This window comes from Drosophila eugracilis, unplaced genomic scaffold (genome assembly GCF_018153835.1).
Source record: "Drosophila eugracilis isolate 14026-0451.02 unplaced genomic scaffold, ASM1815383v1 contig_2167, whole genome shotgun sequence".
NCBI classification, from domain to species: Eukaryota; Metazoa; Arthropoda; class Insecta; order Diptera; family Drosophilidae; genus Drosophila; species Drosophila eugracilis.
Window position 1 is genome coordinate 1995616 of NW_024573052.1, and position 14936 is coordinate 2010551.

The 14936-nt window shown below is 42.0% G+C and overlaps 4 protein-coding genes across 6 annotated transcripts in view; 3 read left to right on the top strand and 1 right to left on the bottom strand.

The window, feature by feature from the left end:
* Positions 1-242: 242 nt before the first annotated feature.
* LOC108104433 (carnosine N-methyltransferase) lies at positions 243-3240 on the top strand. 2 transcript variants are annotated; one of them, XM_017210490.2, is made up of 6 exons: positions 243-441; positions 994-1252; positions 1565-1734; positions 1809-1949; positions 2012-2269; positions 2331-3240. In XM_017210490.2, the coding sequence occupies exons 1-6, from the start codon at positions 317-319 to the stop codon at positions 2737-2739; spliced, it is 1362 nt and encodes a 453-aa protein (XP_017065979.1). In that variant the 5' UTR covers positions 243-316; the 3' UTR covers positions 2740-3240. The 2 variants fall into 2 exon arrangements, with proteins under 2 accessions (XP_017065979.1, XP_017065980.1); XM_017210491.2 differs by having other exon boundaries at positions 1616-1734.
* LOC108104432 (protein SMG9) lies at positions 3105-5114 on the bottom strand. Its single transcript, XM_017210489.2, has one exon. The coding sequence runs from the start codon at positions 5052-5054 to the stop codon at positions 3582-3584; it is 1473 nt and encodes a 490-aa protein (XP_017065978.1). The 5' UTR covers positions 5055-5114; the 3' UTR covers positions 3105-3581.
* Positions 5115-5418: 304 nt separating this feature from the next.
* On the top strand, positions 5419-7707 carry LOC108104367 (protein KTI12 homolog). 2 transcript variants are annotated; one of them, XM_017210379.2, is made up of 4 exons: positions 5419-5762; positions 5836-6182; positions 6242-6542; positions 7530-7707. In XM_017210379.2, exons 1-3 carry the CDS (start codon positions 5498-5500, stop codon positions 6527-6529), a joined length of 900 nt encoding a protein of 299 aa, XP_017065868.1. In that variant the 5' UTR covers positions 5419-5497; the 3' UTR covers positions 6530-6542; positions 7530-7707. The 2 variants fall into 2 exon arrangements, with proteins under 2 accessions (XP_017065868.1, XP_017065867.1); XM_017210378.1 differs by lacking the exon at positions 7530-7707 and having other exon boundaries at positions 6242-6738.
* A 293-nt stretch (positions 7708-8000) lies between these two features.
* LOC108104402 overlaps positions 8001-14936 on the top strand; it is a 45341-nt gene continuing 38405 nt past the window's right edge. Inside the window, exons 1-2 of the mRNA XM_017210448.1 lie at positions 8001-8272; positions 8713-9178. Of these exons, the coding sequence (XP_017065937.1) occupies positions 9147-9178 (32 nt within the window). The 5' untranslated portion in view covers positions 8001-8272; positions 8713-9146. The remainder of the gene's footprint in view (positions 8273-8712; positions 9179-14936) is intronic.

A 14936-nucleotide genomic window follows, 5' to 3' on the forward strand; every position in this document is an offset into this window, starting at 1 on the left:
AAGTTAACAGCTGACTGTAATGTAAGCCCAAAACCAGTGTGGCCAAGTATTTGCAAAGGTTTCAAAAAATCATTAAGCACAGTGTAAAACTAAGAAAATTAAAATGAGATAATCAATTTCTGTTTACTGTATTTCTCAATGATTCTTTTTTTTAAACTAGACTCAAATTTAAATTTTTTGAAAAAAAATCATAGGCGCGAGCTTGAACTTTTTTTTTTTTAGGATTTTTTAGGGAATTCATGCTTGGTCGAGAACATTTGAAGGGAAAGCCATTTCACGAGGATGAGGTGCTTTCATTGTTTTTATTGCAATTAATATGGAGGCGGTGCCATTCCCCATGCATCCCAAAATGGATGAGCAGTTGGCCCGGGCGTTTGCCGCCAACGAGGAGGAGGAGGAAAAGCACATTCAAAAGGTGCAAAACGCGTTCCTTTACTACGGGTGAGTTATTATTGTTATGGACTTTGTAGGGCACATGCTGAAAGACCGCCTACCGGCTAACTGTGAATGGGAGTGTGGGCGAGGTTTGGCGCGGCGCGGGAGCAGCGACATGTGCAGACAAATTGACGACAAACTCCCGTTGCGTTTAGTGCCAGTGCTGGCGACACAGGCGTATTCGCGATAAATCTTGTTAGCTTTTTCAACTGATCGAGTTTCTTGTCTTAGATGAATTTGTGCTGGCAGGCATAATACTGGCTGCTACAAAACTATTCTAAACAAAGTTTCGAGGAAATTTTTGAAAGGACTTTTGTATGGGATTGGGATGCAAGAAAGTTTGTTTTTTAAATATGAAAAAAAGAAAAGGATTGGGTTTCGACAGCTATAAAAATGTATATGAAATTTTTTTTTAAACGTATGGTTAAAAATCAGCAATACATTTTTTGAACAGTCGTTTGTGGCCTGAAGGCCGCTATTCCTGGTGATAAGCGTGCTTGTGGCGGGCTTTAAGTGGCATTAGCTGATAATGGAAATTAATTAATTTCTCTCATACAGGCCATATGCGTGTCAGCGGCTAAAGCGCTCCGTGGATTACCTGAACAGTCTGTCTCCCGAGGATCAACTCCTTTTGGCCAAGTACCGTATGCATTTGGAGTGTGTGCGCACATGCATCGATCGCAACCAGGCGGTTATCCGTGAGATTTTGCGGGAACGCGTCCTGTATCCATCAGAGGAATCGAGCGTAGGTCCTTCAGCGGACCGGTGGGAGTTTGACGAGCCACCTCCCGACGTGAGGCATGGTGATATGGACCAGGTAAACAAAAGATTCAAGCAATTCATCCTTGTAGAACCCTAGAAGCACACCCTCAACCCTTACCTAAAACAAAACACACATCTTTCATAATTTAGTTCTGTCCATACAATATTTCTACGCTATTTTCCCAACGTTCTGTAACTCTTATTTTGAAATATCCACCATTATATAGTCGAAAATCAAAATTTCTTAATTTCTCCTTTATTATCAATTGGCAATCATATTCTTTTCCCCCACGTTTATTTTCCATATCTGTACACGACACCTCGTACCCGCACCTCGTACCTCGGTACGCTCTTATTCAAATCGCAGAATGATATTCCATTCGATGAAGCTGACGTTGAACCTCTAAAAATTTTAAAGGCCCAGTCGACATTGAAGTTGATTGCGCGGGACTGGAGCACCGATGGCGCCCTGGAGCGGGAGCAGTCCTACAAGCCGATCATCGATTGCATCGTGGAGTACTACAAGCCCAGCGATTAGTGAGTAATTCATACATCCCACTTTTATTGATATTGTTCTTAACAATAATTTCTCGAACTCTTTTGTGATATAGCGAGCTAAAGGAGATTAAGATACTGGTCCCGGGAGCGGGATTAGGACGGCTTACCTACGAGCTAGCCTGCTTGGGATACTCGTGCGAGGGCAACGAGTTCTCTTATTTCATGCTTATCGCCTCCAACTTTGTCCTCAATCTGTGAGTCTAAATCACTTTCGCTGCAGAATCTCTTTTTTAAAGTTCGAAATTTGTTTTGGCAGCTGCGACTACGAGAACAAGTATGTGCTGTATCCGTGGGTACACCAGTATGTTAACAACCTGAGACGCGAGGATCAGGTGGCCGCTGTTCGCTTTCCCGACGTCTGCCCGCTGAAGAATCCGCCCAAGGGTCACTTTGAAATAGCAGCAGGGGACTTCCTGGAGGTCTACAAAACGGCGGACACCTACAACTGCGTGGCCACATGTTTCTTCATTGATTGCGCCAATAACGTTATTGACTTTATTCGCACCATTTATAAGTGAGGTTTATATATATTAGACTATACATACATATGTGATATTTTAACATTTCCCATTCAGAATTCTCGTGCCTGGTGGCATTTGGGTGAATCTCGGACCACTGTTATACCATTATAGCGACGTTAGCGGGCAGAACAGCATTGAACCAACGTTCGAGGACTTATGCATCATCATGGAGAGCGTTGGCTTCGTTATTGAGAAGTCGCGCACGGGCATCAGAACGAAGTACGCCCAGAATCCATCGTCGATGAAGCAGAGTGAGTATCAGAGCCTTTTCTGGGTTTGTCGCAAGCCAGATCCGTTCGAGCAGCAGCGGGGTAAGCGAAAGGCATCCCGGGAGCCACACGGCCTCATTGTGCGCGAGGACAGCGAGGGGGAGGAGGATCAAGAACAGGAACGAACAGAAAGGGAGCTGAAACAGCAACCCACAGCCAACGATGAGACTGAGATGGAGGCCCAGCCAACGTGATAGCCTTTGGATTAAAAGCCAACACCAAACAACACCCCAACTTACAACCAAATCCCAGCCCACCTACAGATGCCATCACCAAAACCTTAATCACTACGTCACTACGGCAGAACAGGGAACTCGAGTCGATCTAATGTCATACCTCTATATCATAAACACATTTTATGAGTTGTTAGATTTCAATTTTTTTGAAGCATGCAAATTTGGGAAATTTCCTTGTCCTAAGGTCATGCAAATTAAAAAGTGTCAATAATTCACCAACCAAAATTTAGCGAAACAATTTTACAAAGTTTCGAGAGCTCTAGTATCATGCAAATTTAAAAAGAGTATCGAAATATGACAACCAAATATACCAAAACAAACAATTGAGAATAAATAATTTTATTTGTTCAATTAGTGACTTTAATTTACTAACTCAATAGATGTATAGATAAAAAAAAGAACAATCAAACGCTAATGTTGTTGGCGAAATGAATAAATTAACGTTGAGTTTAAACTGAACATTTTGAAATACTTTGCAATCCCTGAATTATTCAGTTTTGAAAGTCTTTTATTTAATTTAATGAGAGATATGTATGTGTAAAAAACAGTGTATAATCAGTCATGTTTCAAATTTCTGATTCATATGTTAACTGTAAGCAATTCTTTTGAAAATGGACTTGACTGTCCAGTATTTTACCGTCCATTTTTGAGTAAAAGAGCTGTCAGCATTGATATTGGAACTTTTTAATCACTAGAATGGTCCAAGTTATCAATCCTCCCCTTGCGAATCCGGGTACACCAAATCGCCCCACCCAATAATCACAAAGTTCTCGACCATCTGCGTACCCGCAACCTTTGGATCAGCTTTCTGTGCTACCGGAGAAGGTGCGCCAATTGTCCGTCCACCACTGGCTGCGTGCGTCTAGGTGGCGCAGCTTGATCTCCGCATAGATCTTCTCGAAGTGAGGAGCACCCTTGCGAGCACTCTCTGCAAGGATCTCGAACCAGATGGCTTCGCTCAGTTCAGTGCTGGTGTGGCACATGGATATCCGCGTTGATCCGAGGACACGTTCTCGGAACTGACGCACTAATTCGCCCAGGCAGGGGTGAAAAGCAGTGGCTGCATTGCTGCTCACTTCCGGCATCAGAAAGGTATTTAAACACCGCGCCTCGCCCTTCCCCCGGTAAATGGGTAGTCCTGTGGGTCCATATAGGTATGCCAGTTTCTTCTCCAGTCGTTGACGCTGCTGCGGCTCGAAATCAAGGCGCTGGGCTCGTGTGCGAACGAAGAGTACCTGTGGCACGTGATCCCGAACATAGCCTTTGCAGGGAAACGTGGGCCGTAGTCGAAGGGCAACGTTTATTAAACGAAGCTGTTCTACGGACAAGCCGTCAATAGCCAAAATCAGGACGTGACACACGCTTAGCAGTTGCGCCATGGCCGCTAGGGAATGCAGATCCTGCTGATCTGGCTCCTTGCCCACTGGCAGCAACGGTGGCGTGTCCAGCAAGATGTGACGCTCTCGGGTGATGAAGAATTGCAGAGTCTCCGTGCGTGGGCGCAAAATACTCTTCTGACCGTTATTTTGCTTGACCTTGTGCCGGGTGGCAAAGATGCACTCATCCGCCTCTGGAGAGAATAGATGTTCGTAGAAGTCATATTCCATAGATCGCTCAGCGGCTAGTAGATTGAGAAGTGTGCTCTTCCCAGAACACTGGCCACCGACGACTCCGATGACGGTGAAATCGGTGTTGGTTTTATGAAAGAGCTTTCGCGCATTGGCATTGAAGACGCCATTGGCCACTATGAGTGGTGTGGGGCGGTTCATGCGCGGCGGTTGCTGCTCCTGAATAGCACTTGGTGCTCCGACAGAGCTGCCAGCAGTTCCGCCGCCGCTACTACAGCTCCCCTTATCGCGCCCATTTGGTGTCGAGCTAACCAGTGCAGCACAAACGGATGACGATGGCACCGTGGATAGATTACTACCACCTTGAAGAGGAGCTCCTGCCCCGACCATCCCGCCGCCGACCATGGGAATCTGACATCTGTCAGCCGGTCGACCATCGCTCGTGCGATTAATGATGATAGTTTTAATGGCCGCCGGTGCATCGGGATAACAACCACCGCTGATGGAAATCGGATCCGACTCCTTGTCCTTCTCAAACTCTCGATCCCTGTCCCATTCCTTGTCTCGGTCGCGATCCTTCTTCAGCAAAATCTTCGGCTGTACCATCCGGGCATCCTCGCGCCGAGCAATGGTCACGGGGGCCAGGAGGCCGGCAGATGGGTCATCCCGCTTCTTGTTGCGGAAACGGCGACGAGGCTCGGCCATTCGGTGGCCGGTTATTTAGGGTCCCGATTTACTTATATTTGAACACGTTTGTGGGGGTCAACGTCAAGTTGTAAACATCTGTGCTGTTGCCATGGAGATATAGCTAAATGAGCATAAATAGCTAACAAATTATGACTCAAAAATTATTGTTAACAAAAATACTCTTGGTATATCGGCCAATTAATTTTTGAAATGAGATTCAAAAACCGTATAAAGATTGTAAAGAAAAAGGGTTTTAAATATAAAAACATAACATCAACATCAATTATGTAGCTGGAAACAATCTAAGCTGCCATATCCCGTACCATGCGGTCGTTTCCCAACACTGCCACCTGTACCACATTTCATTTATCGGTTTAACGAGGGAATCCGCTGTGCCTATCGCTCGTCGTTTGTTATTATTCTCATTGATAAAAAGTGTTATTAATTAAGAACAGGACAACATGCCGATTGTGGTGGTCACAGGTCTGCCGGCCAGCGGAAAGACCACCCGTGCTCGCCAGGTGCGGGATTATTTCGTGGAACGTGGCAGAAAGGTGCACCTGATCAGTGAAAATGAGGCTGTTCCGAAGGCGCTCTTTGACAAGAATTCGCATGCCGGCGATTCACAAAAGGAGAAGGTCGTGCGCAGCGACCTTAAGTCGGAGGCATCGCGGCACCTAAACAAGGAGGATCTAGTCATTTTGGACGCCGGCAACTATATAAAGGGTAAGCTCCCAACATGGTCAAGTGTCAGAAAAAGAAATCTTTTAATGTGTGCGACGCATTGATTCCCTTCCAGGCTATCGCTATGAACTGTACTGCATGACCAAGGCGTCCAGGACCAACCAGTGCACCCTGTTCTGTTGCATACCCCAGGAGCAGGCATGGACCTTTAATACCAAGCGTACGGCGCCGGATGAGCTGCCCAGCGAAAGCGAAACGGAGCAGCCGGTGGACAATTCGGATGTTCCCTACACCCGCGAGACATTTGATGCCCTGTGTCGACGTTACGAGGAGCCGCAGAGCAACAACCGCTGGGACAGTCCGCTGGTGGTGGCGCTGCCCGAGGACACACTCGATGTGGAGGCCATCTATAAGGCTCTGTACGAGACACAACCCTTGCCGCCAAATCAGAGCACCCAGAATGTAAGCGAAAGAGCCCGTCTACAACTGGGTAGCAGTAATATTCATTTTCCTTCTTACAGCCGCCGCTAGGAGCTACCAACTACCTATTCGAACTGGACAACATAATGCAGTCAATCATCAAGGAAATTCTTGGCGCCGTTAAGATCAAGGCCTTCGGACAACTGCGCATCCCGGGTAGTAGTAGTCCCGTGAAAGTGACCACTTCGATGAACGCCCTCCAGCTTAATCGCCTGCGCCAAAAGTTCATTACGAGCACGTGCCGCGCCAGTCAGACGGCGCCCACTCCGCTGGAGCAGGTTCCGCAGCTATTCGTTCAGTTCATCAATGCCAACACGATCGGCTGCTAGCACTGTGATTGCGGTATGAATAATGCCGGAATATATAGTACTAACATTACGTAGTGTGTTGCCAAAATCTAAATATTTGAAAAACGTAAAAAATCTTTTAAAATATATAGCTTGAATACTAATAATTTATAATTTCACCTGTTTTCTTGGAAGGTGATTTTGACTTCTTAAACTTTAAGTATTATACAAATATATTTTGAAAAGATCAAGAATTCTAAAATGTTATATCATATTTATCAGCGACAAGAAACATTTAAGAAATTACCCTAAAAGACGATACAATTATTTGGACAAAAGAATTATTATCTTGATCTCGGGTTATTTAAATTTTAAAATTTTTTCCTGAAAATCTTATATTTAATTATTTGACTTTAAACTTAACGTTCGGTTTGGCAAAACAACAGAGAGCAAACCAAAACAATAAATTGAAGAGAGTCGGAAAAGTGAACGAACTTTTCTCTTGCAAAATAGGTCTTTGCCACTACAGAAGGAACTCTGACTTGGCAGCTCTCTTCAGTGACTCTCTTTCGGATTGGGGCAAGTGGAGAGTGGCGGTGCCAGTCAGTGTGTCTAAAGTGTAGGTGGTTTCTAAACAATTCAAAGCAATCGATCAATTTAAATTATTATTATTTTTTTTTGTAAGTAAAAATTATTTACATTTTACAAGCCGTGCGAATTTTTCAAATTCAAAGCCTTAAGCCTGGAAAAATATCTAAATCATTTAACAGTCAAGGTTTTTTCAGATTTTTTTAAAGTTTATTTAATTTAAATAAAATAAATATTTTCATCTCAAAGAAAGGAAAGGAAAATTTTAATCCCATGTTCTTTCTGTGGTTTCTTCTCTAAGAGAAGCTCAGTCGAATTCAACAATATTTCAAAAATTGTTTTACTACAATTTCCAATTAATTATCATTCCTATCATTCTGTTTTTATTTAACAAATTCCTTTTTTGTATGTATTTTTTATTAATATTTTTTACATTCCTTATTATTTAATTTAGACGCACGCTAGAAACATTTCCTTGCAACAATGATGCAGCAACATTTTTCCATCTGCCGGTGAGATACACTAATTTTGACCACGGAACCCGTTCTGCAAAGCAGCTGCGCCATCAAGTATCTGAGTTAGAGCGAGAGAGTGGCACAGTCCATCTCACTTCCGCACTCGCTGTGTAACAGAACGAGATGCAGCTAAACGGCAAGTAGTTAGCAACAATATTGCAGCAACATTTTTCCCTCCGTTAATGAAATACACTAAGAGTGAGAAAACTATAAGCCAATTGGGCTTCGGCTCGGCTCTCTCTGCCGACGCCCGACGCAACCACGACGCTGATAAAGAGATTGCAAGCGGTTAACTAGAGAGCAAAGAGCAAAAAGAGAGCGAGAGAGTACCTGTATCTTTTGTATCTGTAAAAAAAAGTCCCCAATACTGGGGATTTCTCGCTCGTCGGTTTCAAAAAATACCCTTTCCAAACAACAGTTCAGTTGGGTTTCAAACTCGGCCGGGAAAAGTCGGGCAAACTTAGAAGGCTGGAATATATTTAAGCACATACGCATATATCCATGACAATAACTTAATAATTGAATAATTTAATGAGTTAACATTACATTTTTCAACCCGGCCGCGAAATAAGCTAAAAGGCTACCGTAGGCAGCTGAGCTATTGGATTTATTGAATTTATTTTGAGAAACACAAGTCGCGCGCGGAAATCAAACGCTTCGAAAATCAAACGATATTCCCGTTGTGGGTTCCACCAAAATAATAATAACAAAAATATGAACTTTTTTTTTACGTTTTTTGTGTTTGCCTCAACTGATTATTTTTTTTTTTCACCACCAAAGATTGGATATATGAAATAAATTTAAGGGCATCCATCGCCCCCACTCTCTCCATCTCGCTCTGGCAGCAAAGTGCATTGTGTGTGTGTGTGTGTTGTGTGCGTGTGACAATTTGAGAAGTGCAACAAGAAGCCAAAATACAAAATAAATAAGAAGCATTCAAAGAAATTCTAAAAAAAAAACACCAACAACAACAAATCCTAAAGGATCCTACAGATTGGCTTTCTTTTTGTTTGTGTGTGTGTGTGTGTGTGCGGCGCAAAATGCATGTAAAATGCATAATGCAACTTTGCCACTAACGTTTTTTTTAATTCTATTTTTTATGTGTGTGTTCTGTTGTTGCAGCTGACGTTTCCCCCACCCAAAAATAATGAAATGAAAATCATGCCAACATAACAAAAGTGCATAAAAGAGTTAAACAGCTGCTAAATCTTGGAATCCTTACTTCCTCGACACCTCGAAGCAACATCAATACAAATACACTAATGTGAACCTCCAAATACAGTGGCAATCAAAAGTATCTCAAGCCCAAATCCCCAAAAATACAAAGCAGAAGCATTGCCTGCATCTTGTGAGTGTGTTAAAAAAAGTCAAGTGATTAAAAGCAATCGCAAAGCAAATCAACTTCTAACGGTAAAAACGGAGCATCGCTCTCGCTGGCAGAGCATGGATAACGCCCCAGTTCTATCTCCACCATCGATATCCGTATCGCTTTCGGCCCCAGGATCAACGGTATTCGCAAACGCTGGCCATTAAAAAGGCGCCAGCTGAATGCCACAATGATGCCACCGCTGCAACGGGACCAATTCAAGTGAGTACGAGTGCTATATGTCCTTTAGATCTTACATATCCTATATACTAAGGAACCCCTATATCATCACCATAAATCCAATATAATCATACCTTAAGTTTGGCCACATATCTTGTAATGATATTAAAAGGGATAACCTTTTTTTTTTTTATAAATTAACTTACATTATGTTATGCATTCTTGATTTGAGATTTTTGGTAATCATATGGATCTAGGAGTCTTTAATACTAACAGAGCTGTTTAGCTTTCGGGAACTCTAAAGGTCCCCTTACCACTCTTATTCCATATTTGAAAGTTATCATTTGACACTTTTTAAGGGAATATTAAGAGAGAACTTCTTTAATCTCGATACAATGGCATTGCCCACAAAATACTTAAGGCCATAACCGAGGTGGGCATTTCGCCAAATCGCGCAACACTTTAATTACTGTCCAATAATCCGAATGATGGCATTATAATTGCCGTTAGGGGGAGGGGTCATGCACACACATACGTAGGTAGCCTTATAGACTTGGCTTAAGTTTAGCGGTTTAAGGGGCGCGCTTAGTCACCGCGCCTTAAAGTTCACGTAGGTGCTGGGCCAGGGGGGAGGGGCAGAAGCACATGTCAGAGCCCGGTTCGTTGGCCTGGCCGAGATAACTCAAAAAAAAAAAAAAAAAACATTTCGAGTTCGAGTTCGCCGCTCTCTGTTTATGAATGAAACGCAACGAGGAAGCGCGCGCAAATTCAACAACGAAGAGCGGCCCGAAGAGAGCCGAGAGAAATTTTGTCAGAGAAATGCGGAACAGAAAAAAATGCTCTCTCTCTGGCGCTGGCGCGCGAGTTCATCGACCTTTGCTATTGAAATTTTTGGGAACGCACACACACACACACATACACATATACGAAACACGAACACACACACACACATACGGCATACGAACGCAAATACGAAACGCTGCTTATTTACACATTGATAAACAATCGTTGATGCTGAATGTCGATGACTACGATTTTGATGCCACCAAAAATGTAATTATATCATCGACTTTCCAGATGCCCTTCTCCATGCCACATTTCCCACTCGTCTTGCTACTTTTAACACCCTTATTTTGTTTACTTCTTACATAAAGTTCGATGTCCGACGATGGTGTCTTGGCTATATTTCTTAATAATTTTGGTATTAATTTGTTATTTTAATAAATTAAACATTAGATTGTGAAAATATTTTACTATATTAAGCATCAGAATAGCTTTAAATAAGGATTTCCCTAACCTTACTTAAACGGCTGAATCTTCGGTTTCATTGCTAAGAAACTTCTTTAGATACTTTTTATTTAAAATGTTTTCTCACTAAACTTTTGTATTTTTCAATCAAAATTTGTTGTTTTTAAGCTTAATGTTTGCAAATTTAGAAATAGACATCGAATAGGCAAGCCAATCTTATGGATACAGAGAAGGGAAGGGAGTCCAAGGTGCGACGTAATCCCCATCGCAACTTTATTGGCTGGTTTCTTCTTCCTGATTGCCGATGTACGTGTGTCTGTGTGCTTGTGCTTGTGAGTAGCGGGTGGGTTGGCGAACGCACGATAACAACGCCTGGAACTTGGGGAATCTACACGGGGAGCAGGGCTAAGGGGGGTTAGATCCAGAAAGTAAAGGAGGTGGTAGGGGGTTGGGGTCTGTAGGGTCTGGGCATTGGCATTGTTTTGTTTTTGCTCCCTGCTTCTTCGCATTACGACTGCCGCTTGTTACCAAGTCCCAAATGGCTCTACATTGGCATATACACGTACATATATGTATGTATGTGTTGGGCACACAGGGGTGCAGACGGGAGTATCTCAAGGGGTTTTTAGATCCTAAGTGGTGTTCGAAAACAGAATATGAGAGTATAAGAATAAATTGTATTAATTGCCAAGTACACATATTAGTTATTGCAACGATTCGCTTTACAAGAAGTTCTAAATATTCGGGCTTTTTGGCCCACAAAACTCCAAAAAAATAAATCGGGTACGCCACTGGCCTTTTTGTGGAAGTGTGCGTTGTATCCGTTGGTTCGTGCGAGGCCAATGACCAAAAATGTAGTGACAAGGGCGTCAGAGAGATTCCAAAATTTGTGTATATTTCGCCATTACAGCAAAGAAACAAGGAAGAGCTCGTAAAAAAAAGGGGCAACGCTTTATTCTGGTTTTCTGTCTGTTTTTCTTTTCGTAGGTATTTCTGGCGAGGAGGCAGTAGAACTTACCCTGTCCAGAGACACAAACCGTTGAAACCTTCAAAATCGGTTTCAATGTCATGTAACCCCCGTTTTACATGGCTCACATGTGCTAGAACGGGATGGACAGAGAGGGTGGCACGATTGGGAGGCAAAGGTTTAAGCAAACACACACACACGCATTTTGTTGGTTCGCCAATTAAGGGAAAATATAGGGAAAATGCCCATGCAGCCAGAAATCCAAAATCAAATGACTTCCCAGCCCCGAATTCAGCCAGCTGTTAAATACCGAAAACAACATCTTATGGGGGATTTTCAGAAGCTCTTAACTAGTTTTTTAGGTACTATGGAGTTGTATTTGAGCAGCTATTAGACTGTAGTTTTTAAGACACTGTTGTTTACTATTTTCTATATCTATATTGCTATATATTCTATATAATTGTATGCTAGGGCTCATAAGAGCGTGAATTTTCCTGAATTCTATGCCATCTTTCTATGACAAACAATAGTCTTTAAATAATTACATGCCTCTATAAGGCTACTATGCCATAGAATATTATACAAGGAAATTCAAACTTTTCCTTTTGTAAAACTTTTGTTGCTGTACTCACATACACACATGCATATGTGCGTGGCAAGTTATTGTGGTTATCGCTTTTGTTTCATTTCATTTCGTTTCGATTCGTTTGGTTTCATTTCGTTTCGCCTTGCATTTTAATCAATGCCAATGAACTTGAAGTTTATTTAGCGCGTATACTCATACAATATCTCCCTTGGGATAAGGTAAGGCAATGCACCTGAGAACTCGGTACGTAGACCTGAGAACTTCTTACGTAAACACGCTTATCACTGCTGTTCCATTTCAATACGTTGCGCCCTAACCTGTTTCATTTCTTAATTCCTCGTTACCCAAGCGCCAATTGCCACTGTCGCTTGATCCCAATCGAATCTTGGTTTAAGTCGAAAGAAATGAGTTGTAATTTCTCTTATCTCTAGTTTGTCGTTGTACTATTTCTTTTTTCCTCTTGCCATTTGATAGCTTTAACAATATTATGCACAGTGACTGACGGGCGGGCGGATAAAAAGGAGGAGGGTATGTGAAGTCAATGGTACCCAGGCATATGTACATATGTGTGTACATACGTAACGTATAAATCGCCCAGGGGTCAGTGCCTCGATAAAGTTCTTATTGCCTCCCTATCGCCTCCCCTCTCTCTCTTATACTTTCTCCTCATTTGTCACTCCCTCTTTGTCACTCGCTTTTCTATCCCTTAGTCATAATTGCTAATTATGCGCTGTTGGACTGAACGACTTATTCATCAGAATCTTTCATCAACGAAAATCAAATAAAACATTTCGAAATTCTATGGGTATTACAACTTTCGATTGCATTCCAAAACCGATCTTTTGGGTAGTTATGGAACGCCCTGAGCGTTCTTTGGGATTAAAAACCGACTTCCGCTTGGACTGCACTTTTCAATAGTTGGATGAATCATCTAGTTCGGGATTTACAATTTGATACCTTTCGTTGTAACCGATATGTGTTGGATTAGCATGTTACTTCTGGCTAGGCTAGCACTTTTCCTTGTTTAGTCTTGTTAAGCTACTTTGGCAATTTTGGTCGCTTTCTTTGGCCAACAGGAGAAAGGGAATGATCACGTTGCGGTCTTTGGACTCGTCACCTGAAGATCTCAGATGAGTTCGAAACTTATGTCTATTTCTATAAGTTATGCAGGAGATCCGATTCATTCCAAGCCCATTTGATCTGATCTAGTGGGTTGCGATCTTCCTCAACTGACTTTGTAGCTTTTGGGCCATTTCACCATTTCACTTCCACTTCATTTCTCAAATTTCTCCACTCGGTTGTTGACTTGTTCGAGTACGGAATACGAAAAGCCATCATTCAGTTTTCCCTTTCCCAGCAAAGCGGTTTATTGGCTGTGAGTGCAGTAAAAGCTCTTCTCTTAAAAGGTAATATTGTATTGTATATGCCTAAGATATTGGTAGCATAAAGGTTAAATGGTCAAATGGCTTTTGGACACATATTGTATAATTTCAAAATATAATATGTAATCATGTAATATCTAGATTTATAGGGTATTCGCATCGTTGTTTATGCCTGTTATCGGAAGTACGGGTTTCTCTTTTAATTTTCCGTCACTTTGTATATATTTTTTTTTGTAACTGGCGAATAGTAATAACAATTCGCCCACATACCAACACCCACACACACACACACAGGCACTGGCAATGGCACATCTATGTGGGAATGGAAATGTGTGTAAATAGCAGAAATAGGTACAATGTTCGTTCAATGACCTTTTACTTTTACACTACTCCCATTACCATTCCGCCCTCTTGTGCTTGTGTGTGAGTGTTTTCGCCCATGCTTTCCCCCCTTTTGCTTGCTGTCTCTTTCAGCCGACGATTTTTGAGCAGATATGGTTAAATTAGTTTGGTTTTGCGGAATTGCGTAATCCGTTCAATAATGACGTCAATTCCAGCTTAAATGCAAATTGCACTGCATGCAGTAATAACGAAATACATATATGTATATATATATACAAATCTTGCATCTCCCTCTTACACGTTTGTAATAAGGTAAAAGCGATATACGACAGAGATTTGAAAAAAGATATGAAAAAAGGCTCAAAAATGTTAAACGTCAAGTTTAAGTTGCTGCACACTCACACAGGCACAGAGATCTCTCACGCACACACACACGGAAAGCGCGCACAACGAACCAAAAGAAAAACAACAACAAAAAGGGCACGTTCAGTGTGAATGACCGCCAACTAACACACATTTGTGAGCGCGCTAAAACAAAAGCAGAAACAGAAGCAAAGGCAAAAGGCAAAAAGCAAAAAGCAAAACCAAAAGCAAAAGAAACAAAACCTCAGATCTGCTCTGTCGACGTTGGCAGAGGAAGCAAAGCAGCGTCGTCGGGGGCAGGCAACAACAACTAAAAAGTAAAAATACAGCACAGCAGAAAGTTGCGGCAGTTGTTGCCGTTTTTATTGCACACCCAACAAATGCGTCCATTACGTTTTCAATTAACCACGTAATAAGATAGATAAAGATATCGATATGTAAAATATTAAGTATACGTAAAAACTTAATATTATTTGATCTATGCTTTTTCAAGTTTGATGGCATATGTAAAGAAGAAAAACTCATTTTGAAATACTTTTGAGTTTTAAGAAAACGTAAAGGGTTTAAAAACTCTTGTGGGGTTGACCGTTTTCGGGGAAAGTGCGGCGTGTCTTGCAGCTTTCGTTCAGTTACTTTGTCGCCTGGACGGGCTATGGGCTATGTGGAGCTCATTGGAGCTGCCTGTTATTTCTACATTTGTATTCACTGTACAGTCGGCAAAGTTGTTGTAGTTTTAGTTGTAGTAGTTGTATTTGCCTTGCAAGAATAAATAAACAAGCCGCAGAGAACAACTACAACAACGAATACGAATACGAATACGAATACGAATAAAAATAAAAATATAAAGAAAGAGGAGGAGAGAGAAAAAAACAACGACGAGGAAGAAGAAGAACCGGCAATGTCATTAAACCC